Source organism: Equus quagga, chromosome 11 (assembly GCF_021613505.1).
Source record: "Equus quagga isolate Etosha38 chromosome 11, UCLA_HA_Equagga_1.0, whole genome shotgun sequence".
Taxonomy (NCBI): Eukaryota; Metazoa; Chordata; class Mammalia; order Perissodactyla; family Equidae; genus Equus; species Equus quagga.
In genome coordinates, this window is record NC_060277.1 from 35,654,863 (window position 1) to 35,682,508 (window position 27,646).

At 37.0% G+C, this 27,646-nt stretch overlaps 1 protein-coding gene across 2 annotated transcripts in view; it reads right to left on the minus strand.

Moving 5' to 3' along the window:
- FHL5 (four and a half LIM domains 5) overlaps nucleotides 1-27,646 on the minus strand; it is a 41,470-nt gene that overhangs the window by 13,167 nt on the left and 657 nt on the right. Inside the window, exons 2-4 of one of the 2 annotated variants that reach the window (XM_046674478.1) lie at nucleotides 2,454-2,624; nucleotides 1,412-1,586; nucleotides 285-475 (exon numbers count right to left, since the gene is read on the minus strand). In XM_046674478.1, the coding sequence (XP_046530434.1) occupies nucleotides 285-475; nucleotides 1,412-1,586; nucleotides 2,454-2,612 (525 nt within the window). In that variant the 5' untranslated portion in view covers nucleotides 2,613-2,624. The remainder of the gene's footprint in view (nucleotides 1-284; nucleotides 476-1,411; nucleotides 1,587-2,453; nucleotides 2,625-27,646) is intronic. The other variant, XM_046674479.1, reaches the window with a different exon arrangement.

The window sequence follows — 27,646 nt, forward strand, 5'->3', positions numbered from 1 at the left end:
ACATGAAATCTTGTGTAAGTGCCAGTGAATGGAATTGGAATATTAAATCACTTGAACTTTTAGAGTATTAAATTCATGTTCTGGGTGGAATTTCATGGTGATAAAAATAGATGGCCATCCTCACTGTGACAGGTAGTGCTTTTGGACATGTTGGAATTCAAAACTAATATGAATTTGTAAAGACAGATATAACATGATAGTATCAGTTCATTCCAAGTATATAGTGTGGCTAAAAAGCAATGGTCTGGAAGGTTCCACCAGCTTCATTCTCTTTAGATAATTACCTTCTTACAAAAGCTGCAGTAGTGAGCAAACTCCTTCTCAAAACATGGCACACAATAATTGCCGCTGTCTTTGGAAATCAAAGGTTTTGTTCCTATTGGCTGTCGGCAATACTCACACACAAAGCAAGTTTCATGCCAGGAGTGTCCCTTAAATTCCATTTTGCGGGAACCTGTACCCCAATAGTAAGAACCTGTTAGTATAAATCGAGCATAATTTTATTTTCTTTTAAAAGCAAACATAGGTCAAAATTACCTAAAAAATATATTTTAAAGTTAAGGCAATAAACCAATCATCTTTATAGAAAAATAGTGTTTTGTTAGTTTCCAAACATTTATCTGAACAAAAAGGTAGATAGAGTTCAGCCATGATGATGGTGAATCACTCTTTCACTGAAACACTTGTATGTAAGCTAAAATTTTGAGGTATGAAAGTCCTATAAGTGGAGAATCTGAAAGGCTGCACATGATTTAGCTAAATTGGGCCATAATAATATTACAGGGATATTAGGAATGCCCTGGGGCACCAACTCCTGAGACTAGTGTTGTGCAGTTATGGTCTCCTAGAAAATTTTTGAATCCACAATAAGAATATGAAAAAGTATCGTGTTCTTATGCTGCTGTCCATACTGCTTGAGAAGAGAAACAAAACACAGAAAAATAATGCTTGTCTAAAAGTGTAAAAATTTACCCAGATCCTTGTCTTCCATAAGAGAGAATAAAGATGACTGACCCTCCAACCAGTTTGTGTCAAGCTACAAAACAATGGTTGGCCCCATTCTCTTGTGATGGATTATGCTTTCTGATGCCATTGGTTATGCCCAGGCTAGGATGTTTAACATAGTGTTAGTATTATTGGTATAGATTTTATCTTTATTCTGTGGTTCAGATTCTGAAATGTTTTTATGAGTTAGGCTCATGAAAATACACAGAACGCTGTAATTTATCCATTCAAAGCAGAAAGAATAATTTTTAAATTTCTAAGATACGTTAAATGAGATCAAGAGATAGCAAGAAAGACATTCTTCTCAAAAGCAGAGTTTTGTTAGCTCCTATACTCTTCCCGTGCTTGGGCTTAATTCAAAGCATTGCCGCTTCAGGTAGAGACCGGAATTCCCTTGTGATCTTACCAGGCATGATGGTCTTCTTGCAGTGGAAGCACTTGGAGGAGCACTCATTAGAATAGCACTCCGAGCACAGCAGACGCTCATTCTTGGCAGCAAAAGGCTTTTCCACCAAAGAGTGATTGCATTTGGCGCAATTGAAGCATCTTTCATGCCAGTGCAGACCTTTGTAACAAAGATCCTTTGAGATAGTAAATAAAAGTTAATTAAGTGTGTTTGTGACAAAACAGTCCATTTTATAAGATAAAACTGAACACTCCTGGGACTCTGGTGCCGGTAGGTTGTGCTGGTAGCTTGAGGGAAAGTTGTTATTGATACTATTACTCATAGAAGGGAGACTCTCTGCGGCAATTAAGAGCTAGAGTCTAGGGCTTTCTTGGTTGGTTGCTGAGACAGAGAGAAAAATAAATGGACTCTCTATTTCTTCAAATTGCCTCTACTTTTCTTTTATAAATTACAAGAGAGGTTTTTCATGGAATGACTTTTGTTTTTAGGCTGTAATATCGTATTACTGTTTGAGATTTAACTAAACAAAATCTCAACACCACCTAACTAAACAAAAGGCAAAAAAAAAAAAAAGAAAAGAAAAAGGAAAAAAATACAGTCATAAGCATTTCGGAAGGAGTGGGCTGTATATGTTGAAGGTATTGGCACAGTTGGTTTAGTGGAGATCAGGTTGATTTAAAGTCAGAAAATATATCTTTTGAATCATTATGTCTCCAATTATTTGTGTATTTATTCATTTGTACTCTTGCCATTCCATGAGTAACTCAACATTTTAGCTGTGTAACTTTGGGCAAATAAATTATCCTCTTTGACCTTTAGCATCCTAAACTATCTCCTGAGATCATTGTGAAGATTAAAGTATATGTTACATTTCATAGGACTAAGCATTGTGTCTGGGACTTGATTGATGGAAACTTTGAAGATCTTTATTCCAGTAGCAGACAACAGTGTGTGAACAGTCAACATTAAAGGAAAAGAGACATTCCAAAGCTTTTGTCTGCTGTTCATATGTGATAATTCTGTGAATTGAGGTAAGACGTACCTTGCAATATGATTCAATTGGTTCTTTGCACTCCTCACAATAGTTGGAAAAGATACGATCATAACATGAAACACAGTATGCATTATCATCCTTTAGTACATACTTTTTCCCGAGAAGTGATGCTGTGCAGTATTGACAATCAAACTGAGCAGTTGTCATTTTGGTTCAATCCTGTGAACAAGAAAAGATCCATGTATATAAAAGCAGAATGTTTTGATAAGACAAATTATAAAGTCTCAATATGAGTCAAGCACTTGAATGAATTCTTATTTTCTTAAGTGAAAAACCACCAATTTAGGCAAATATGATGTAGTCATGGTAATACTTGGAGTGATTTGGGAAAGGCTACTTTCCCCTCTTGGCAGTTCTTGTGTGTTTTGCTAACAAAATGCATCAAGCCAGGAGCCAGATTGTGGAAAACATCTTGTATTCATCATTCACTAATGTGGATTCAATGAGAATGTGATATGTGTTGAAATAGGATGGTTTCACCTCAAGGATATAAATATGAACTGTTGACAGGGCTTTCACTAACTGTCATCACTTACTATCTTGCTGAAGAGTTCTGAAGGCGGAGTTCCATGGAAATAACAACAGTCTTTTTTACTTTAACTGAAATAGAAATTAATAATCAAGTACATTGTCATTTTCTAGGCCATTGTTTTCTTTCTCAAATCTTTATTAGGAACCTAACGAGGGTTCTGCACATTAATCCCAAGACCTTCCAGAACTATATATATATATATATATATATATATATACTCTCCCCTGGGACATCTTCCTTATCTGTAGCTTTAACCTCCCCAAATATGCTGTTGACTCCAAAATCTCTAGTTTTAGCCTATCCGTCCATTGCCTCCTGGGCATCTCCATTTAAATGTCCCACACCAAGCTGGCCAAATAAAACTCCTCGGCAGGTAAGATTCAGTCCATGTGCAAGGTCTTTGTGACTGCTGTTGATCAATTGCCCAGATGTAGAAATACAGTTAAAACTATCAGTGGTAGAAAAGAGCTATAGGCTAACATGTATATAGAATGAGTAATAGCAGCTACATCTTACAGAATGAAAACTGATACGAAACATAAAGTCAAGGCCAGGATAAGAATTCTAGCTATTCTGTAAATTTAGAAAAACCATTAAAGAACAAAACATATGGATTTCAAAAAGTTTAATTAGCATTGAACATGAGCTTTTCATTGTCACCAAAAGCAATACACTGATTTTCTTGGAAAATGAGATTTGTCATCTCTGGATTCACTGGACTATATTAGGAGCTATGAATATTTTCTCATTCTGCACCTGAGAAACTTATTTTTTTTAATTTTAGCAAAAGCAGAAAATCAATTATGATGATGCTTTTTACAACATTTTTAATGTTAGTTTTTATTTACTACATTCAAATTGTATTCCCGCACATTTTACCTTCTTTTATTTTAAGGATAAAGTTTCCAGCAGAGTGTCTTGCTGAATATACATGGTTATTAATTCTGTGTATGGTAGTTTTACTATGTTGTTCTTCACAAACAGGAGAGAAAAGACTGAGGATTTGGAACATGTGAATCTTTTCCCAGGAAAGATGAAAATTTAGACTAGAAAGTTCCCAATGGAACATGCCAAAATTATCTGCAAGGAACATTGAATTCCCCCATTTGATTAATTCCACAGAAATGTCCCCTCCTAGTGAATACAAACACACTCAAAAGGTTACCGAAGGTTTGGAAACAGGAAGAAAATAGATTTGAGTCACTTGGAAGGTTTTAGAATATAGCTTTATTCACATTTACAGTGATCAAGTGTTTATCTCAATGGTGAAATAAGATATATACCTTTAACTTAATATGGAAAATGACATTTTAATTGCTATCCATTTAGTTTTAGGTGTACACAGTAGTATCAGGAAGCACAGCCTCTCAGGAGTTGGGAACTCTCAGGCTACTTCTATTTTGTGAGGATTTTAGTATATTATAAAATAAATAAACAAGAAAATTATGATTGATAGTATTTCAAGTGTTTATTTTAAACAATACTTTAAAAGAACAACATTACAATACTTGTACCTCATTTGGTGATCAGGTCAGAAGGCTAAATATATAAAATCTAAATATCTAAATAAATATTAATTTTTTAAATATATAAATATTGATATCTAAATATATATCAATAAATATAAATATTTGTCTAAATATAAGTACCAGAAGAGATGGTCCTTCCCATCCCCATCCTAACCACGTAAGAGGCCTTGCTCCATGGAAAATTCCTAACAGGGGCCGGCCCTGTGGCTGAGTGGTTAAGTTCACATGCTCTGCTTCGGCAGCCCAGGATTTGGATCCTGGGTGCCAACACGGCACTGCTCATTAGGCCATGTTGAGGTGGCGTCCCACATGCCACAACTAGAAGGGCCCACAACTAAAATATACAACTATGTACTGGGGGGATTTGGGTAGAAAAAAGCGGAGGATGGAGGAAAGAAGATTGGCAACAGTTGTTAGCTCAGGTGCCAATCTTTAAAAAAATAAAATAAAAAAATTAAAAAAAGAAAAGAAAATTCCTAACAAAATAGACCATATTTTTTTCATTTTTTTTTTCTTAAAGGAAAAAGTTACTTCTTATTCCATCTGTTTTTTAAAAGCAACATAAAGGAGTTGGGTAGGGTGAGAACAGTCAGTTCAATATCTCAAAACTTTGAGATTTTGTGTTTTATAGAACTACACAGTGAGAGTAGGCATTTAGGCCAGGTCAACATGTATTGACTAACTGCTCATAATATTTGAACTCCTGTCCTCAAGAAGTCTGGATTCTCTTAGCTTATCTCTTACGTTTGTAATGTGAATATAACTGAGGTAAGAGAATAAATTGAATGTTCACTTTCTCATTCTAGGTTGGAGAAAATACACTGAGAAATTGTCCTCATTTTCATGAAGTCTATCATTTAACTACAGATATAGGAATAGGCCCAAATAAAGTTTCTTAAATAGAGATATTATAACCAATCAGATGATACACATCCCCTAGAACCATATAGAGTTCTTACAGAATGAATAGAAAGGGGAAGGAGGAGCTGCAGTACAGAGAGACCTTTCTAGGAAGACTTTAAGAAAGTAAAGGTGTTGTAAATCTGTTAGGAAGAAATGAAGGAAGGCAGGAAGGAAGAAGGAAGGAAGGATCAATCTTGATTTGGCAGGAAAGGATGGGGAAAAGACAAATGGGAGAACGGCAGAGGCTCTCATCTGAAGTTGGGAAATGATGAGTCCTGTGAACAGATTTTCACCTGGGAAGATTCAGGATAAAGGAAGACCTTGAAACAATTTAAAACTTTTTAAAGCTATTTGAACCTTTGGTACAAGCAGTTCTAAATTGTGTGAGAGCAAGCAAAAGAGGCAAGAGTATGAATTTTTCCAATCAGATCACTTTTTGCCACCTTATTCTCTCCTAAACATCATTGTGTAATTTTTCCTCTTCTTTAACCCCAATACTAATATTTTTAAATATTCTGGGAATAACTCTGTGTTATTCCCAGAGCAGAAGAGAAGACCAAATGGCTTGTTTTTAATCATTCTGTAACAGGTAAAGCTGTAGGAAAGAGGATGAGGACTATGTGATTCTTATCTCAGGAGCCCCCATCTGAGGGTTAATTTGGCAAAGATATTGGGAAATTTTTGCTTTCAAAGATTTAAAATCCTCAAGCAAAGCTGATTCATAATTATTAGCCATAAGAAATCTTAACATTAACAACGTACCCCACATGGATAGTATTTAACTTTTCTAGGTATGAACTCAGAAATGCTATTGTTAATATCAATTAGATATTCTTGTCAAACTTCTTTCAAAGTCATTCTACAATTATATAACAGTTTAAGCACAGCATTTTTATCATCGCATACCGGGGTTTAGAAGATTGATTTAGAGGTACCCGTGAAGAACTCATGAAGAAAATAGTTAGTTCAGAAATCCAATGTCATGAGTGGATTTGGCTTTGTTTTTCCAGGTCCCTCCTTTAGATTTTAGATTTATACCTTAAAAGATGTGAGTTCACTGGTTATAGTTTCCATAGCTGAGAATGTCATTTCTTAGATGTTATTTCTTAAACCAGGTATAATTTTGTATCAAATGATATTTTATGGAGAGTTGTTGATTAGAAGGTTAATGCTGTGAGCAGTATATTCACTTAAATTTTTACTATGCTGAGTGGAAGTAATAGATTCGCAAGAAGCGTACTTGAGACAATGACAAGCAGGAGAGAGGCAAGGACTTGATGCCATGCCTGGTATCTTTAATATGCTTTTGTTTGCAAGGCATCACACATTGTTCTTTTATTCATGCTTTCAATAACCATATAAGCATTTTTTATTTGCAAAGTAATCTGCTAGAAGTTGTGACAGACATAAAAGTAGATTAGATTCAAATCCTATCCTCAGAGAATTTATAATCTAGTAGGAAGAGTAAGGACATTTTATAAATAACTAAAATAACTATGAAAGTTAGGAAATGATAAGGTGAAATGAAAGATTATAAGAATTTAGAGCAGTGGTCAGTGGTTCTAAACATAGAATGAACATTAGAATTTTAAAAATTTCCAAAGTGCACCCTTACCTCAAACGAATTATACTGAATTCTGGAGGTGGAGAATGAGAACAAATATTTTTCAGCTTCAAGTTGGTTCTAATGTCCAGCAAGGGTTGGAAAGCACCAGTTTAGAGAAGGAGGAAGGATCACTTACTTCTAGCTAGGGAAACTTCAGGGACAACTCGGAGAAGGCGTATTTGGATGGATCATGTGGTAGATAGCACAGATTGATTTTCTCACCCTTGGCTCTGTCCTCCTTCTAGTTGGAGAGGCCAGGTAGCTAGAAACATTTCCTGGACCCTCTTACAGCTAGTGTTCGAGGCGCAAATTTGGCTCTTCTAACTCAAAACATGTGTGTAAATTGGAAGATGGAAGTGAAGTGATAGACATGTTCCCACTGCTGTTGATGTTGGCAGGCCGGGTCATAGAGATGTGAGTGGTTTCTACCATTCAGAATGCCTGGACTCAGGTTTTCCGGAGTCCAGTGACTAGTTTTTTGGCTGTGAGAGATTGTTGTAGTGGTGTTGGTGGCAGCAGCAGCAGGTTCCTGACCTCTGGATTATGGGGCAGAACAGATATTGAGGAAGACAAAGTGCACTCTCTACAACTCTTGGAGTAATATTAAAAACACCAACAAGGATATCTAATACTCCTGTGTGCTTCCTCAGTGCTGGGTACTGTGTCAACCACTTTATGTGGATTGTCTCGTTTAATCCTCACAACAACCTCTAGGCGGGGTCTTTTATTATTATTCCAGTGATTAATATTATCCCCATGATGAAGAAACCAAAGCTTAGAGAGGCCAAGATCACTTGGGTGATAAAAGTGCTGGAACTAGGATTTAACCCACAGCCATCAGCAACTGAAGCCCAGGATCTTAGCCTGTGTAAACCTGTCCCTTCCTGGAGATGTAGGGAAGGACAGTTGAGCTAGAGCAACAGAATTAAGGGAGACATTTGTGTTTGGATATCTGAGGCATGCGTGGAAAACAGCAAGTAATTTCTCTGAAGCGGCATGCAGGGCATGAGAAGGTAAATATCGGAAGACAAGTTTGGAAAGGTAGACTGGGCAAGATCATCAATGGCTTAAGTTTCAAGCTAGAGTTGAATGCATTTTTTTTCTATAGAAAAGATATAACCATTGATTGAGAATAGCCGAGTGAAATGTTTTGAGCTGAGATTTATGAAAATTAATTTGGAAATGGTGATAGAAGAGATTGGAAGGGAGGTATATCACAAAAAGAAATCAATTAGGAGTCTATTTTTCACTATTCTACTTAATGAACAAATATTATTGCTCTTCCTACGTAAAAAGTGTTGTTTTAAAGTGTTTTGGGGGGAATATGAAGGAGAAATCTTTTTGAAGGAATAGTGACCAGTCTACCAAAACTGACACATTACATCATACCACAAATTTAAAAAGCACGCTTTATGAACCTCAGCAAGACTAAAACCACACACACATAGGCACCTCAGGGTAAAACTACTAAAACTCAAAGACAAATAACATCTAAAAAATACTACTTTTAGAGTAAAAATACTACTTTTAGAGTAAAAACACATTTAGAAGTTGCCTACTTCTCAACAGAAAAAAAACGGAAGCTAGACAATGAAAAGATAAGTTAAAACTGCTGAAAGAAATTAGGAGCCAATCTAGACGTTTACAGTCAGTTAAAATATCTTTTGATAATGAAGGTTAAAAAATCAGGTTCAGATAATCAGAAACTGAATAGATCAATATCATGCCCATATTACAATAAATACCAAAGAGTGTTCTTCCGGCAAAAGGACTTTGATCTCAGATTGAAGCTCAGAGATGAAGAGAGGAGTGAAAAACAACAAAAATTGTAAATATGTAGATGAATCTAAAATATTACCTATGTAGAAAAACTTTAGCTAAAGAATTTGAAAATTTAGATAAAACAGGAAACTTCTATGATAAATAAAACATTAAAACTGACACAAGAAGAAATACAATATTTCAACTAGTTGGAAACTATTAGAGAAACGGAATTTGTAATAAAAAGCCTATGTACAAAGTAAAATTTAAGTCCAAGTGGCCTCGCCAGTGAATTTACCAAGCCTTAAGGAAGAAATAACGCCAATCTTAACCAACATTCCAAATATTAGACACAGGAAACATGCTCCAGTTAATTTTGAAGCTATTAAAACTTTGATAGCAAAATCTGAAAACATGAGAAAAAATTTATAGGCCAATCACACTCATAAAAATAAATTTTGCTGTAAATACAAAAATCTTACCCCAAATAATAGCTAATTGAATCCAGTGAAATATGAAAATGTTAATAGTATGATAAGTTGAGTTTATCCTAGGAATCCAATTTTGGTTTAAAATTAGAGAGAGAATCACTGTATTTCACCACACTTACCAAATAAAAAAGAAAGCCATGTAATTATCTCAGCAAATGCAGAAAAGGCACTTGATGAAATTTGACTTCGACACATGATTAAAAACTTAGCAAACTGATAAAAGGAATTTCCTCAATTTAATTTAAAAAAAATTATAGCAAACATTACGCTTAATGGTGAATGCTGATAGCTTTTACTAACAGGAAAAGAATGCCATGACCACCACTTCTATTTAGTTTTATGCTAGAAGTCATAGACTGTGCACTAAGTCGAGAAAAAAAAGTATAAGAATTGAAGAACAAATAAAATATAATTATTTGCTGATGACTGATTCTGTGTAGGGGAAAACCCAAATGATTATATAATAAATTATTAGATTATAAAATCATAGAATTCCTATGTACCTGAAATATGATGTTAAAAAATACAGTGTTTGAAAGCACTAAACATAATGCTTGTATTAAATGCAATGCAATATATCTAAAGACTTTATGATAGTGGGAAGACGTCATATGAAACACCGAAACCTAAAGTAATTAAGATAATGTAGTGTTGCAGCTGGATAAACCAAAAGATCAGTGGAAGAAAACAGAGAATCAAATCAGACATATATATAGAAATTTGATACATGAAAATATATGTTATTAAAGCTATTTTAAAAAGCATGATGATGATAAACACAAAGTCAGGATGCAATATAAGATTAACTTCTGGAGTAAGATAGGAGATTAAGAAGTTGCAAAGGGGGTTTCAAATATGTAGGAAATGTTTGATCTTTTAAGCCAAGTTGTTATTTCTTATGCTTTGCATATATATTAGAAATATTCTCTTTTATTTTTGTAATGTTTTATTTTTTTAAGGTTTTCAAAAAATCAGTGGATTATAAATAAGTAGAAGTAGTATGTATTAAACCATCTTTTCCTTATGTTTGTAACCAGAGAAATAATCCATGTGGGTGTAGCAATATCCAGAGAAGGGTTTGGTATGCTGATGGTAGTCATGGAAGTTGTTCACACTGGGAAGATCCAGGATGCTTGTGGGCTGAATCAAAGGCTTGACTGCTGAGGGGGACCATTTTAGATGGAAGAGAGGGGAGAGGGAGACAATAAAGTTCTCCTTCTCTCTCTCAATACTCAGTCACCTTGGAAGTGTGCAAAGCGAGGACATGGTTCTAGTATGCACAAGCTTCCTGCATGAGCATTGTGGAAATCAAGGACGATCTGTATAAGTCTTATGAGTTTCCTGCTATAGCTTACAAGTTTCAAAAGTGAGAGGGCTTTTCCTTCTTATGGTGGAGTTGAAATGTACTGGGATATAATTTGGGCTTTCTGGTTTCCAATAATGTCCCTATGTTGGTGTGTTTGGAGGAATTTTATTTACTCAAGGGAGTTGAATTACTATATATGCTTTATTCTAAATATCAATTATAAGTTACTACATTGATTTGATTACAGCATAGAGGATGTACAGCAAATGGTATTTAAGATTGCTTCTATCTCTAACACATGATCTGCAAGTTTTGCTAAATAGATGCAAATAATGCCATAACCACTACTTTTGCCCAAACGAAAAAGCACACTGTGCTTTAATTCAAAGTTTGTTGAGCTCTCTGGCTTTTCATCTGGTTATTCAAAGTAGCTTCCCTCAGCCTGTATAAACACATCTCTGCTCATCTGGGAGTGCTGTGCAACTATTTCAAGTGCCCATTTGGGTCTTTCATTGATTCTGTAGATTTGCTTTCACTTTTCTTTAGGAAAGAACTTGGAAGAATTTAAATCTAAGTGGTGTAAGGAATATTAAAATGCTCCTGGGAAATGCAGTACAAAATGCTGAAGTCTTTGAAGTTTGTGTGATTGATATACCAAAGTTGGATGAAGACAGAAACTGGATAAAGAATCTTAATTCGAACTATAGTTAACTGAATTTACCTATGGTCATTTTCCTATTTAGGATTTTAACTTGAATTGTTGCTCTGACAGCCAGTCAAGAGCATTTTGGAAGCCTCATTGAGCAAAGTATATTTCTTTATGCTCTATAAAGAGTTATAGAAAACATCTACAATACACAGTTAGATACTTAGTCTCCTAAGGCAACTGTTTCAATCATTTTCCTCTTGCCCCTCCCTGCCTGCATCCCCTACACATGTTTTTGGGGACCACATCCTATTGATTTCACATCAGAAGCATCCCTCGGATGTTAGTTTAGGCCCTCCTCATGTCTCTGATGGACTCTAGTGGCTTACATGGAGCTGAAGGTATTATTAAAGATCTCTTACTCTATTGAGTGGAACTAAACACATTTCTACTACATGGCTTTTGTTCTCTAAGGATAAGCTCCATTTCCCTGGGCATTCCAGGACATCCTCCACAACACTTATGAAAAATCTTTCTCAGACTCCTGTGATCATTTCCTTTCCCTGGTGACAAACCTCCAACAGCTCTTCTTTGACTGTAAAATAAAGTGTGAACTAGTACAGAAACTCTACTTTTAAGTGTGAACTCCATTATGTAGGACAGAGACCCTTTACTACTTGCCTGCTTTTCCCACTCTTTCTCCAGCCCTTTCCCAATCCCACACAGCCCAACACTCACACACTCCACCCATGCCTTAGCCGCTTCCAGTGACTCCTTATTCTTTAAATACACTATGTCCTTGTATGCCTTTGAGCCTTCACATGTGACTTTTCTTCTATCTCCAATGCCCTCCTCCTTGTCACCTACCGACCTTGTCCACCTTATGATTCTCCTCATCCATCAAGGTGCAGTTGAAAATGCTTCTCTCTGTAGCTGTCTCAGATCTCTCAGGACAGAGTAGTTGCTCTCATTAGTTCATATATCTGTCTGTTTTTCTCTTGCCACATTTTCTAACAGTTGTTTTGTCCTGTGTGTCTCTCTCTCATTTGTTAGGCCCTCAAGAGCAAGGATGTTGCTTATTTCATCTGTGTATCTCAGGTCTGAGCATAGCAGAACCTCAGAACATGCTTTATGGCTGATGAAACAAATGAATGGAAAACCGTCTGTTCTCTAAGGGCTTGGAGTCCCAGACAAGTACTAATGAAATACATATGCAAAGGAGATTCTCTCAACCGAATAAAGGATAAAGGCTCAAGCATAAAAGAGTTAAGAATTCATGTGCTACATATTCACTCGAGTAGTGAATTAATTTATATCTATTATATCTATGGCAAATATGTCAAACGGCTGAGAATAAAGGTTAGAGAACAGAAGGTAAAGCCCATGGGGCCTGCCCATGGCAAGGAGAGTTCTTTCACTTTCCCTGTGAGGACAGCTGAAGAAGACAGCTGGAGTGCTCTCCAAATACCAGCCAAGAGGCTATCAAGAAACAGCAGAAGTAGGCAGTTAAACTGTTGACAGCATTAAAAGTCTTTTCTCTAAACTAGGGGCACCAGTAAGCTTCTATGAACAGTTTTTGGACTGTTTGATTGGATAGTTCAGTTCTCTACTGGAAGCTACACCACCTTTCTGGGTCTACGCATACAACATTTTGAAACAAACCATGTCTACCAAGATTGCAAGGTCTTCGTCTCCTGAGATCTATGATGTTGGCTGAAGTGTTTCTTGACTGAAGTGTTGTTTGACTGAGTGACTGAGTTTGACAAAATTTAGGGGCATTAAATGAGATATATGAAAAAATAGATCCTCCAAAGTCTGTGTAAACTAGGTCAGATGGGATAAATATATGTTCTACAGCAAAAAAAAAATTTTTAATTTAAAATTCACGTATTTTAAAAATATGAAGGAGTTAGAGTAACTAGTACAGAAACTCTACTTTTAAGTTTTTCTTTCTTGGTTTGGAGGGTGCAGTGAGAAGAACTGTGTGTACTTCATTACCTGGTTTTTGTTTGTAATCCAAGACATAGTGAGAGGAGTATTGGGTTGGAAAGCAGAAGCTGTAGATTGTTGCACTGGTTGCTTTAAGCACTAGCATATAACTGACCCACTGTTATGGAAACCATTTAACTTTTCCAGCCCTTACTTTCCTTACCTGTGAAATGAGAGCGATATCAGCTGCTTACAATCCTGCTCGAGGATCAAGTGAGATGTAAGAATGGAAAGCCGTGGGTAAATTGATGTAGGTGTGCTTGACTTGATGGAAAATGTGAAATTTTAACTGTATATCCCATTTTGAAGAAGGGGGCTATTTTCTTTCCCTCTCAAACACCACTTTTTAAAAACTCAAAAACAATATTAAAAATAACTAGAGCCGTAACTTCAGGCCATCAATCAAAAATAACCTAAAACTAGCATCATAGATTTGTAGTGGAATGTTTGATATTAGTCTCTAGGGACATATTTGCAAGCCCAGTTTGTTGGAAGCTGAATGTCTTGTGTGGAGAGGTCAAATGCAAATTCTCCTGAGAGCTGATGAACTACTCTCCCATGAAACGAAACAGCTGACTAGAGCTTTCCGTCTGGTTAATTTGTTCTGTGGATGCTAACAAAGAAAAAAAGTGCTTTGTGTGATTTTCCTGGAGAGGTTACATTTAAAATCATGAAATTATGGAAGCTTTTACTGAAATAGAAGTAAAATGTAGTTCATGGTAATGTGTAAGTATAACTATATCTTAGCAAACATTGTATTCTTTAAAAAATAAAAAAGAAGAACTCAAAAAATACATGGGCTTACTACCATCCTTGGTTTTTTCCTCACTGGGGTATAAGAACATTTTCAAGACAAACAGAGTACTGTTTATTGAGATGAAGCTGGGTTAACTAGATCTCTGTCTATCCAGGTCCCAATTTTCTGCTTTTAAATCCATCATTAGGCTTGCCTTTAAGATTTTGATCCCAAAGGAACCAAATCATTTCAGTAGGTATAAGTCAAGTCTTCCCTGCTATTCCCTGTACACTTGCCGTTATTTCTGCAAAAGGTGTTCAGGAGGTGCAAATCTAGTTCCTAGGTTGCCTCAGTGTCTCCTCAAAGTTTTGTTTGAGGTTCTTATTTAGTGCCAAGGTTTGGTAGATATAAGGACTGAAAACTAAAGGAAATAATTGATCTAAAGGTATTTAGCATAGGGTCAGCACATAGCAAGGGCAGGGTAAATGTTTCCTGTATATGAATCCCCTAAATCAACCCCATTTCCTACAGCTGGAGTCTACGAGGACAGTACAGATCTAATATAAGTATCTGAAAGCGTTCCTCCAGCCTCCTCTCTGTGCTTTTTGGAAAACTCAACACGTACTCTCTGGAATTCCTCAAGGGTAGTAGTTGCGTCAGTTTTTTATTCTGTTTTGTCTTGTTGGTCTTCCTTTCTATTTGAAGATCACCTTCATCATGCCCATTAACTATTATCAGTATCTGAACCCTGGTAGCTGTTTTCTCAGCCGTGGGAAGGGAGCTCCATTGATTCATCTGTTCAACACTGTTTCTATCTGCGTTCTCTTGCATCTAATGACAAATGTAAGCTTATTTGGCAAGAAGTGTGATCTGCCATTGTAGGAACTACGTCTACTGAGGAAGGACTAAATCTGCAACCTGGGCCACATCAGTTGAATAACCCCACAGGGCCAGGTATTCGAGTGCACACGGTCACATGAAAAATTTGCTATGGTCTAGGGAAATATACTTTATCAGAGAGGAAAGACAATGCTTTTTGTACCTTTTTTTTGTTTTTCCATTTTGAATTCAATATTGCGTGTTATAAAGAGATTGTAAATTGATCACTGTAAAACCAACATGGCTATTTTATTTTCCTGATGTTTTAAAATAAACTCTAATTTCCTTCCATAATTAGTGATGAGAAGACTCAATCCTTATACAATTAATTCACCTTACAGGATGACAAACATATTCAATTTGAACAATGACTTGAGAGCAGATTAGTTTAATAACCATGGATCTGGGAATTCAGAGGAGCTGTACAGAGTTCTCCAATTATCACAGTACAGTTGGTTCATCTTAACCCTATATAATCTTGAAAAATTAAAAGTACATGCTCCTCATAATATAGGAGAATCAAGCAAAAATTACTTTCTGTGATCTTCTTTTAGACAAATGTGTTTTTAAATATAAGAAACCATTTCTATTCTGATAATACATGGATTGTATTAGAAAGTGTCCAATAAAATGAAGTGTGTGCTTTATTTGGAAGGTGGCCAATAAAAAATGATAAATGTATTCTTTATCTAATAGAGCCTATAAAGTAGCTTTTTAAATCCATGACTTACCTAAATGATAACTCCAGTTAAATAAATTAGTTAGGAAGAACTTTCAGCCACTCAACTAGGAGCAGTAAATAAGATGTCACAATCAGTCACCTAATTCTTTCCTGAGAATAATCCCAAGTCTAAGCATATAACATATTGGCTCTCATGTATCCTGGTATTAATGCATTTTATAGACTCTGTTGGTTTATTATCTTCTTCAAATTCATAAAACATAATGAGGAAAGAAGAGCTCATTTCTGGCCCTTTTGAAATAAGCAGAGTCTGTCAGTAATTTCTATTTCACCTATGACTTACAGCTTCAGTCATTTTTTAATTTTAAGGTATATGAGGGAGCATTTGTAAGTTGTATTATGATAAGTTTAATGAAAGCCCTTTGTGTTTCTCAGATTTTTTAAAATTTTATACTTTGTATTATAAATATTTTGGGGTTTGTTATATTCCTTACAACCATAACATAAACTCATGCAGAGCAGCCATTGTGTCTTACTCTTTTCTGTACTCTAATTGGAGCCTAGTGGTGCCCAATACTTACTGGTTGATCTTTAAAAATGTTTCAGATAAAACTGATGGTAATTTTGAAAGGATTTCTACTTTATTGAAAGTGATGATGGCTCAAGACCAGGAAAATAAGCTGAAGCACCTCCAGTCTTGGGCTTTTCTGTTGGAGACGTCATTATGATTCCCTAGTGACTAGATGCACTCCAGGGAGGCATTCTTCCCTTGACTTCTAGAGAGAAGGCTCCAGTGACTCTGACTTTCTTTTCCCTCTGAACTGGTAGGGCAAGTCAAAGGAAGTGTCCTCTCTCTTTGCAAGGCTACCAGCAGTTTTGCAGATGGACGCAGGTGTGGAGTAGGTACTTGCTATCTCTTTAGACCTTTACATTCTGTTTTAAAAAATAGTGGTCCACTGAAGCCTTTAGACTCCTACTGAGCCTGGGAGGGCTGGGGAAGGTTAGGGTTAGACCTCTGACAGCAGGAGCTCTCCCTGACCCTTCACAAACCTGGGGAGGCTCTAACCACAGGCACTTCTGTGAAGCCCAGCAGCCTGCCACTCAGGGCTGATCCTAAGGCATATATGCCCCTTATCATATGCATGAACTTTCCAATCAGTCTCCAAATTCTTAACCCTCAGTTGATCATTTTCATGATGTTTGGGGATTGGTCACAGTAACACTTTACAAAACCACGCCATTATCAGCATCCCATTAGGCAGTTTGGCATCATCTAAATACATATATGGTAAAAAAGATGACATTTATTATTCTTCCTTGCAAGGCAGAATATTGTAAATTATATCCATAAATGATATTTTAGAGCAAATGAGATAATATATATCGAAATACCTTAAAAACCATTATGAGTTACACAAATATAAACATTGCTGAGAAGGAAAGTATACAGGAATTAAAATAACGGTAGAAGGAAAATAACAAAATTTTAAGAATATACTTAGCTTGTTATCCTAGTAGTGCTGTAACATTTGGTACTGATCAAAACCAAACGTGGCTTCTCATCAAGCAACATTTAACTTAAAAATCCCTGGAGTTTCTCTTGAAGAAACCACAGAACAGTGTGATGACAAGACAGGGAAGGTCGTGAGATTTACTTTTCACTGGATAGGCTTTTGTACCTTTTGAATTTTGTACTAAATGCATGAGTAGCCTATTTTAAAAATTAAATGAAGCCATAATATAAATCAAAAGACTAAACTTATTTCTCTTAAATCTCTTGTTCTTGATCTAAGGACACAAGAACTATAAGAGATGGATCAGCTTCAATTCCATATCTTACAAAGGTGGAAACTAAATTCTGAAAAGGGTATTCATATAGCTAGTATACCTTTCCAGAAAAATTTGGACAAATGAAATATGTCTTCCAAATAAAATATTATAAATACTTAATAGGAAATGCCCACATTCCTAATAAAAATGAATTTTATCAAACTTCTTTTGGGACTAGATTACTAGTTTGTAGTGAGTGACCTATATAGGACCAGATTGTTAAGTAGAAATGAAAGAATTTTTTTAAGATGAGCCAAAAGTGGATGCCAGTTACTGATCCATTTAAAGATTCTTACATTTACCAACGTTTTGGTAATTTTGCCCAATTTTCTTCTAAGCTTTGCTCTGTGTGACCTCATTTTCTCAAGGAGAAAGAAAAAATGGACTTCCACTCTCCAATAAATTAGTTGCACAGCCAGTCTTTCCCGTAATAGTTTACTAAAAAAATGAAATCTCAAGCATTAGAACAAGGAAGATGAGGAGGAGAGAAAGAGAAAGCAGGTGGAAGAGGAGGGGGAGGCCCAGGAGAGGAGATTGTAGGGAAACTCAGTAAAAGGAATCCCCTGTGGATATGGCCAGATATTTAGAGAAAAAGCCTCTTAGTGCCGCATCATTTTGATATTTTTCCTTCCCTGTAAAAGCATGTTTCTGATCCAAGCCCATTTTCACAGAACTAGTAAATTGAAGAGCTGGGAGGGATTTTGAAATTCTCTAGTTTGTTCTTCTCATCAACAAGGAAAATTGACTTATTTTTTTAAAGCTGGCAAAGTGGTTAGTGAAAAAGCTTCAACCGGAATTCAGATTTCCAGGCTCCTAATGGAAGTCATTTGTTTGGAATGAAAGTTTTGGTTACTACTGTGATTTTTCCAAAAAAGAAGAGATGAAAGCCCTCTGCTTATTTGTATCTGACACTCCAGCTTTTAGCTGTGGACCAGGTAACAGCCTTTCCTGCAGAAACAGAGGGGCGCAGTCCGTCCCTCTCTGTTGAAGCCAAGCTGCCACTAGTTGCACAAAATGAACCAATTATCCTCAAAAGCAAGCACATGTCCTCTCCAACATTCAAGGAAACTCCATTTCTATCAGTTTTTATTTATTATAGTTATTATTGGTTTACTGTGGAGCTTGGGAGGAAAAGCCCAAAACCACATTTGTCTTTTTTTCTGGATCCTCACCTAAAAAATGAGGTAGTGATGTGTGTGCATGTGTGGTGTGTGTGTGTTTGTGTGTATCTGAGTATGTGTGGGGAAGTATTTGGGCTGAGGTTGGAGGGGAGTGGAAGTTGATGTTAACCAGTTTTTCCAGTATTTATTCCTGCGGAAAAATAATCTTCCTGCTACCAGAATGAGATTTAAAAAGATACAAGGCAGAGCTATATCCTGTGCTTTGGTGATAACACTAATCACTAATTACAAGGTACTCTTTTGACAGTTTAAGATTTGTTGGTGATGGAGGGGGTGACCGTTTAAACGGTCATGAGATGATATTTAAAGTCAGCTTTAATTTAATTTTTATCTGTTCTCAGTCTCAAAGATTTAAGCAAAGTTGATTCTCAGCATCTGTCAAAGGAAAATGATTGTAGCCCAGGTACAGTCTTCACTCGGCAGCCGTGGGTTCACAGCTTTGGAAATAAAACCTGTTAACCTCGGGTTGTTTATGCTAATTCTGTGTGTAAAGTAAAGGGGAAAATCTGTTATTATTCCCTTGAAAACCAAATGTCCACAGTATTAGTTGACAAATGTTGGTTCCAATTTAGTGCTAGTTTCATTTTCACCGTAAATATCACTCAATGTGTGAATTTTTAAGGCATGCCCATGTGTCACACAAACAGGACCCGAGACCTCTCCTGCCTTGTTCGGGGCTGTGTCCCTGGCACTTAAAACAGCCTGGCACAAATATGTGTTGACTGAATGCAAGAAGGAAGAAGTCAGATGTTGGGCCTCGGAATGCTGAAGGTTGAGAGAGACACAGTCACTTCCCTCCCATTTTATACATAAAAAGGCTGACCCAGAGCCAGCCTTGTCTTTGAATCACACTACTTTCTGTGACCTTCATAGGCCAAGTTCTTTAGCGTGGTATTTCAGACCTTTGACAATCTGGCGTCTGCCTTGATCTGGCTCTTTCACTTTCAGACCCAACAATAGCAAACAGCTCTCTGAGCACAGTGTACTTTAGTTCTGTAGGTTTCACAAAGAGCTCTTGAGTGCCAACTCTGGGCCATTCCTGGAGCATGGCAGGTAAGGCCAGTTCTCTACCCGTGAAAAGCTTCCATGCTGGCATGCGAGAAAGACTCACAAATGATTTCTTCACTCCATCACTCTGCCACCAGATCGGGACCCTAGCTGTAAGTTCTCATGGCTCTCGGTTCTTTTGAACACCCAGTACACTTTAGTCCTAGTGAATGCTCAACAGTAAGCTTCAGGTGGGACAGATGCTATGTTGCCACCAGACTCCTGGTGTCCAGCATATTACCAGCATGTGCTGAGCACTCAGTAAATACCGTGGATGGAAGGAACTGAGGGAAGGAAGGAGAGAGGACATGTGGAAATGCTTGGACGTATGCACAAGCTGCTCTGGAAATTTCTAGAAAATTTCAGGTAAAGCTTCTTCTAGAGCTGTAACTTGAAGATTGAATAAAAGCCAGTCTCTAAGAAAAGGTGCGGGAAGGTTCCTAAGCAGTCTTTGGGGGGGGGGGGCCACACAGTTGAGGTAGAGAAGCAGCATGCCAAGAGGTGTGGACTACATCCAGAGAGTACTGCTGGAAATGCCAGATGGACCATACCTGAAGGGCAGCATTACGTCCATATGTGGATAATAGAAAGGTCACATATGAAATGAAGTATTTTTACATGTCAGAACTTTAAAAACTCAGCTACACATTGGTATGAATATATTTAGCCCGCTGTTTTCTTCTTGGCCAAAGGAAGACCACACTGTAAAAGCAGGTCTGTGACATATGCTGTCAACTAAAAATTTCTCTTCCTTAGCATTTCAACAATTTAAATTGATGACTTAAATTTATAAGAAACCAGGAGTGCTTTTTTGAATTAAAAATCGTATGAAAGTATTTCTCATTCTTTCAGGTTTCTATGCTTGTCATTTAAAGGAATTTCTCTCTTTTTGAAAGTGTGGGGATAAAGCATCCCTCCCCTGGCTCCCTGATTCTACTCCACTTGGGGAGTGATTTAACTGATAAGTAACTGGACAAAGGGGCCTCTCAGGTGCCTCTCCCCCTCGCTCCGGTGGGAACCACCAGTGTGCAGGCCTGAACCGTGCTCCCCTCCCTGGAGGGAGCCCACTGCAGCTGCCCAGCCTGGTGAGGGAGCACTGCGGGAGGGAGTCCAAGTTCTCTACCCACACTGGGAAAGCGCAATGCAGGCTGGGAGGGGCGGTCTTTGGAAAAAGCTTTGTTTTCCAACCCAGCTTTAACAATAATAAAATTGGTAATAACTTGATCTCATATGTAACACCTGTGTCTATTTCACAATTTCTTAAAAACTCTGAAAGTGAGGCACGTGATTAAATGAAAATTTCGAATCCATACGGATGTCACAATAAAGGCGGTTTTATTATTATGTCTGTTATATTGTGTGTGTATGTGTATGTGAGGGGAGAGGAGAAGAAAAAGAGAGAATAATATATAAACTAGCTTCTATTAACCAGGGTGTTAAGTTAGGATTTTTGCTTTATGCAGCCTTTGTAGTTTAAAATTTAACAAAAAACAAAATGAAGGAACGAATAGCATTATTTCTAAACTCTCAGCTCAGTCAAAAAACAAACAAAACAAGAAATATTCTAATAACCTTGATCTAAATAACTGTTAATTCCTGTTTTAAATGTGTTTGGGAATTTGACATCTATTTCCTCTTTAGGTTGTAGTTTACAAGATTTTTGGATTTTGAGTATCAGTTTCCCAGGTGGAATTCTGATAATGGCATGCGTTTATTCCTATTATATATTTTTTTCAGATCATTTGTTGTCTAAGCGAATAATATCATAAATGAAGTACCAATATGTATTTTAATAATGATTTATTGTTTACAAAGTGCTTTCATGTATATTCTCTAGAACAGTGGTTCTTAAACATTTTTGGTTTAAGACTTTATTTAGCAACTAATGAAAGCTATTTACTTCTTCTTAAGAATATATACATATGCATATGCTCAGAGAAGTTTCTCAAACCTAGCAAAGCCAGGGTTCTTGGAAGCAGGCTGTAGAGCAGAGGCTGCCAACTACACCCTAAGGACCGAAATTTAGTCACAGCCTGTGTGTGTATGGCCTGAGATCCAAACATAGCTTATATATTTTAAATTGATTAAAAAAATATCAGAAGAAGAAAAATTTTCTGACATGTGAAACTATATGAAATTAAAATTTCAGTGTCCGTAAATAAAGTTTTATTGGAACATGGCCATACTCTTTCATTTACATAAAGTCTGTGGCTGCTTTCAAACCACCACAGCAGAGTTGAGTAGTATTGAAGCCTAAAATATTTATGATCTGGTCCTTTACAAAAACACTTACTGACTCCTGATCTAAAGTTTGGAAGTATATTTTGTGTTTTTTAGTTGTATTTTGTTGAGTGTTGAGTGTTTTTTAAATTATGCTCAAGTTTAACTAGGACTTGAAAAGGACTTCTACACACTGCTTCAAAGAATATAAAATTATTTACTAAATGACTGAAAATAATGCTAGAAATCATTACCATGGTGTTTGGAAAAGTATTCAATGACATGACATAATGCTTCTGATTTGCTTTAAGTAAAAAAAAAGGAGTATGAAGTGAATAATCAGTGTGATCTCAACTACACAAACACTTTTAAAGAGTAGAAAACAAGTTTAGAAGAAAATATGCTCAAATGTTAAGCCTCTTGATTGAAGTTATAAAATTTTTTCAACATTTTTCTTCTCAGTACTTTCTAAATTGTACAATGTATAATGTGTCAATTGGATAATAAGGAAAAATAAAATACTGAACAAAATTTGAGTACATTGTTTAATTTTTTAAAAAATTCTCAAAGATTAGAATCTTATGTGATAGTATAACTATAAAATTGTTAAAGAGAACGAATTAATTGAGTTAATGTAATTCTAAGATCGAAAATCATTTTTAAAAATTAAGTCTTACTTCATTTAGGTAGCATGGCAGCTTGGTGTCAGATGCTTTTTTTTTCCTGCATGCAAATTATACCCATGATTCTGCTAAAGAAGTGTTGATCTTTACATGAAGAAAAAATTTTACACAAAATTGAAGCATTGTTATTTCTATACAGAGAGCATTTGGTCAAAATTTGTGATAGACAACTCCTTGTTTCTAGGAGCTTCATGAAATGGTCATCAGCACAATGTAGAGATTCATGATGTAAAGAAGATTGAACACCTTCACCAGTTTTTCTGTTGATACTATATTGACTTGATCAACTTGTTGAATGAATGAGTGAATATATGAGTAAATGAATTACCTGTATGTATGACTTTTGGGCTTTGTCAAACAAAAGATAAATAGTTTGATACTGTGATCAGGATAACTACTAATACTCTTTTAAAAAGTATTAGGAGTTACATGACCATGACACATTATTGAAATTGTCTTATGAACAATTGTAAGAAATCATTAGAGAACAGAGTGAAGCTGGAAAACGAGAAACACAAAAGCCCATCTCCCCACCATCTTGAGTTCTATAATTGAATTAAATTGGAAATAAAATCAAAAAGTGAATTCTTAAATATGTTTGGGGAGCATCTGATACGTCAAAATGATCTACTGAAAAATAAAACTCAGGATCCGTTTGGCAAGCGCATATCTAGCAAAATGAATTAGCAAAGGAATATCTCAAAGCTTTGCTAAGAGTCAAGTGAGATGGGTTTAAGGGCCAGTAGCAACAGGATCGTAACAGAAGAATTTGAGAAGAAATAAAAATAAAAGTGACTCCTGTTACCATTACACTAATACAAAATTCTACGGGATGGGTGTATTTATTCCATCTTTAAGGGAGGGAGGCAAATTAATTTTTCCCAGTTCACAGAGGACTCAACATGGACCAGACTTCAGAGTCTTGACTTTCTTCTCTATATCACACTATCACTCTTGCATTGCCTTTCTAGCCTTGTTTATTTATTTAATGAATTTAATTATTTTTTTTCTTGGCAGGGAAAAATTCGCCCTGAGCTAACATCTGTTGCCAATCTTCTTCTTCTTTTTCCCCTCCTCAAAGCCCCAGTGCATGGTTGTATATCCAGTTGTAAGTCCTTCTAGTTCTTCTGAGTGAACTGCCACCACAGCACGGCAACTGACAGACTGGTGGTGTGGTTCTGCAACCAGGAAATGAACCCAGGTCGCAGAAGCAGTGAGAGCGCTGAACTTTAACCACTAGGCCATCAGGCCTGGCTCTATTTAACGAACTAAAAATTTTTTCATTTCCTTTCCAGTGGTTTAACAATCCAATCTAGAGGCAGCATTTGGAGGGAAGTTCATTCTATTGTATCCATATTTCTCTTTTCTCAAAACAGATCTTAAAGCTTTCTGTTTCTTGTCTCATTTTACAGGTCTTTGAAAATCTGTCTATAAAATGCATTCATCGTTTACTGATCACCTACAACCTGCAAAAGAGTGTGTGGGATGCTAGAAATTCAATGGTAATTGCCACAGCCCCTTGCTCTAATGGAGCACGTAGTCTTATAAGAGATACAGACAAGTAAATGAGATTATAATGTGAGCCCAAGAGGGCACATTGGTAGTATGAGGATATGCAAAAGCGGTACCAAACATGGACATGGGTTCAGGGTGGTCTGTAAGTAATTCCCAGAGGATGCAGCATGTGAGGTAAGATCTAAAAGATAAGGGTGACTGAGGGGAGTTATGTCTGCATGCAGAGAGCTCCAAGAAAAAGTGTCTATGGAGGCCTGGCTGAAAAGAGGCATTTGCCCTGCTCTTAATTTCCTGAAAGTCATTCAGCATGACTCAGCAGTAGTGTGTGTGTGTGTGTGTGTGTGTGTGCGCGCGCGCATGTGTATCAGTGCTGTAGTAAAAATTGGTTTGGAGAAGAATGTAGAGGCTAAATTATTCAGGGTCTTGACTAGTAATAATAACAACCAGCACTTAACACCTATTCTGTGCCAGGCACTGTTGCAAGTAATTTTATACCACATATTTATTCCTCATAACAAACCTAAGGAAAAGGTACACCATCATGATCTCCATTTTGTTTACAAGGAAAATGAGACATACAGAGGCTAAGTGACTTCTCTAAGTTTACAGACCTAGTGAGTGACGCAGCTGAGACTTGAGCTCCAGCTAGTCTGGCAGGAAAAGTATGGCCATGAACTGATGTTATCAGAATCACCTGGGAGCTTGTTAGAAATGGGAAAAGTCGGGCACCAACCCAGACCTACAGAACCAGAATCTGCATTTTAACAAAGACCCAGAGGTGGTTCCTGAGCCCCTTAAAGTTTGAGGAGATCTGCTGTGATCCACTACACTCTATTGCCTCTCTTTAACCTTGAGAAGGAATCTGGACATGATCTTCAGGCCAGTGGAAGTCAGGGAAAGGTCTGAAGTGAGAGACTGGCAAAATCAAATTGTTTTTAGACCAGTTGTTTTAGGTCAACCCCTCTGGCTTCACTATGGAAAATTCAGTTGAAGATGGCAACTCTGGAGTCAGGGAGATGAATGAAAGGACTGCTGTCGACCACATAAAAAATGATGGCAGCTCGAAATAGAGTGGTGGCAGTGAGAAAGGAGAGAAGTAGGTGAATGTACGAGGTAGCATTGACGAACTTAGAGATTCTTTGGGTAGGAAGGTGGGGAGCAGGAGAGGGAAATGATGAATTTACTTTTAGATTGAAATGAGATTCGAGAGGACTGTCTGACAGTCAAATAGATCTGTTCAGCCGGGGCCAAAGACGTGGGGCAGGGAAACCATATAAATTACTTGGGCATTTTGGAAGGGGTCCTAGGGCCAATTCTATATCAAAATTTTCACCTAGTTTGCCTCTGACACCCCTCCCCACTCCTGCATTGTATTTGCTGCGGTCCAAGCTGGCTCTAGGCAGTCCTGTATTCAGCAGACAATTGCACACATCTGTCTGTAGCTCAGAAAAGACATCTTAGCTAGAGAGACAGATTTTGGATTTGTAAGCACATAGAATAGATGATAATTGAAGCAGTGAAATTGCCTACAGAGAGAGCAGGAGTCTAAGATACGGGGTAGGGGAAGAGGAATCTGCAAAGCACACTGAGAACAGTGGTCTCAGAGGTGGGAGGAAAACCGGGAGTTTGCTCTCATGGAAGCCCTGGGTGAGAGTGTTTCAAGATGGGGAAAATGGAGAACAGGATAAAATGCTTTTGAGACTCCAAGTAGATAGAGAATGAGAAATGTTCTGCTGGATTTAGCACTGTGCTGTGATTGATAACCTCAGTAAGAGCTGGGGAAAACTGATGAGGACTAAAGCCAGACTGCGATAGATTGAGAAGTGGGAGCTAAGGAGGTAGAGATTCTTAATAGAGTGTAGACAGTTCTTTCAAGAGATTGATCTATGAAGCTGAGGAATGAGGGTAACTGGAGGAGCTCAGTAATAAAGGAAAAACTTTTTAAGATGGAAAACTTGAGCGTGTTTAAATGCTCATGCAAGGAGCCAATAAAGGAGGAAAAATTAAAGACTGTCATCCCTGAAGTGGAGGGTATGAGATAATGGGCACTAGTTTAGATTTTCCCTTTTATGTTCCAATCTACCAATAGGTCGGGATGGGGATTTGGGAGGAGGGCTAGAGAAACAGGAAGACCCCACTGCAGTCATCTGTTCCACACTCTGGGGTCCTTGGAGGCTTAATCTTATCACCGTTCCGGTCTAAGCCTTGCTTTCCACAAAAGGAGCTGTTCTGCTACTTGAATCTTCTACTTTTATTTCCATGACACACTGCCACGAATTAACTAAGCACCTGCTTTGAAAATTAACCCTTAAACTTCATCTTCAGCTAAAGTCCTGGCCTTAGTCTTCTCTCTCCTCAGGTGAGGCAGTTTAGAGACAGTTCAGGCAAACTTCCACCCTAAGCCCTTTAAAGCTTTGGTAAAATCACTGGCCCCAGGGTATGTCTGAAGCTGAGGTCTACAGCTTCATGGAGAACAGCAGTTCATAATCAGGACCCCAGAGAAGACTCAAGGACAGATTTTGGGAGTCCATCGACCCCAGAAATGCCATTGAAATATCTATGTGCAATCTGAGAAGAAGGTCCACTGATTCCATCAGATTCTTAAGGGGCTCTGTGATCCCAAAGTAGTCTGATGTGGAGATAAACGTTCACACTGATCATTTTGGAGTGATTAGAGGTGTTACGGCAGGAAAGAGTCCTCCTCCTTCCCCTCCTCCTCTCCACAGCTCCTTACAGGGTACCAAAAGGTAACCAAGAAAAATGATGACAACCAGAAGGAAAAAAGACAACTACAGGAACATGGAAACACAAGTTTGTTGAATTCACATCTGACTCAGAACTTCCCATGTGAACCCAAGTATTTTGTTTTCAATTCTAAGGAGATCATGTTTCCTTGACTGAAAACACAAAAAATAAATCAAAGCTTCTCCAATGTGTTTTAGACAAACATTTATTTCCAATATTATAGTAGAAAGCTACTAGGCTTGCCTGAGGAACGCAAATTAATCTAGCTTTACTCAAAATGTTGATGGCAAATATAACAAAAATAAGAGGTAAACTGGTCAGTGAGGTGATGTTACATTAGAACACAAATCTGCTGCTGTTGCTTAGGAAGAATGGTCCCAGAATTGGCAACTAATGATAATATGTGGGAATAAATAGAACAAGGGTAGAAAAAAGACATCAGAGTTTACCCTCCCCATTAAGCAGTTTGGATTATGGCTTTAGGCATATATCATAACAAATATGTTAAGAAATATCTTGTATGGTACATATGTTTGCAATATTTGTGTTAATTTTTAATCCATATGTTTTGCTAATAAAAATGCTAGAATTTATACATGACAGTATTGTAGATGTGAAATGACGGCTAAAATGATGAGGATTTTCTTAGATTTTATTTATAAGAATTACAGATTTTATTAATGATTCTTCTTAGTTACCACATTTCTGAAACTCAAATTAACAGCTGAGGAGTCGCATTTGGATTTCAAAAGGATGACAGACACCAAGGAAGGTCTGACTAAAATAGTGAGAGAGGAAGCATAAACACATATGGGATGCACGCTTTTGCTTAAGTAACGCTCTCTCAGTTTCAAGAGGCAATGCTTTAGATTCACGTAGCATATTATACACTCACTAACT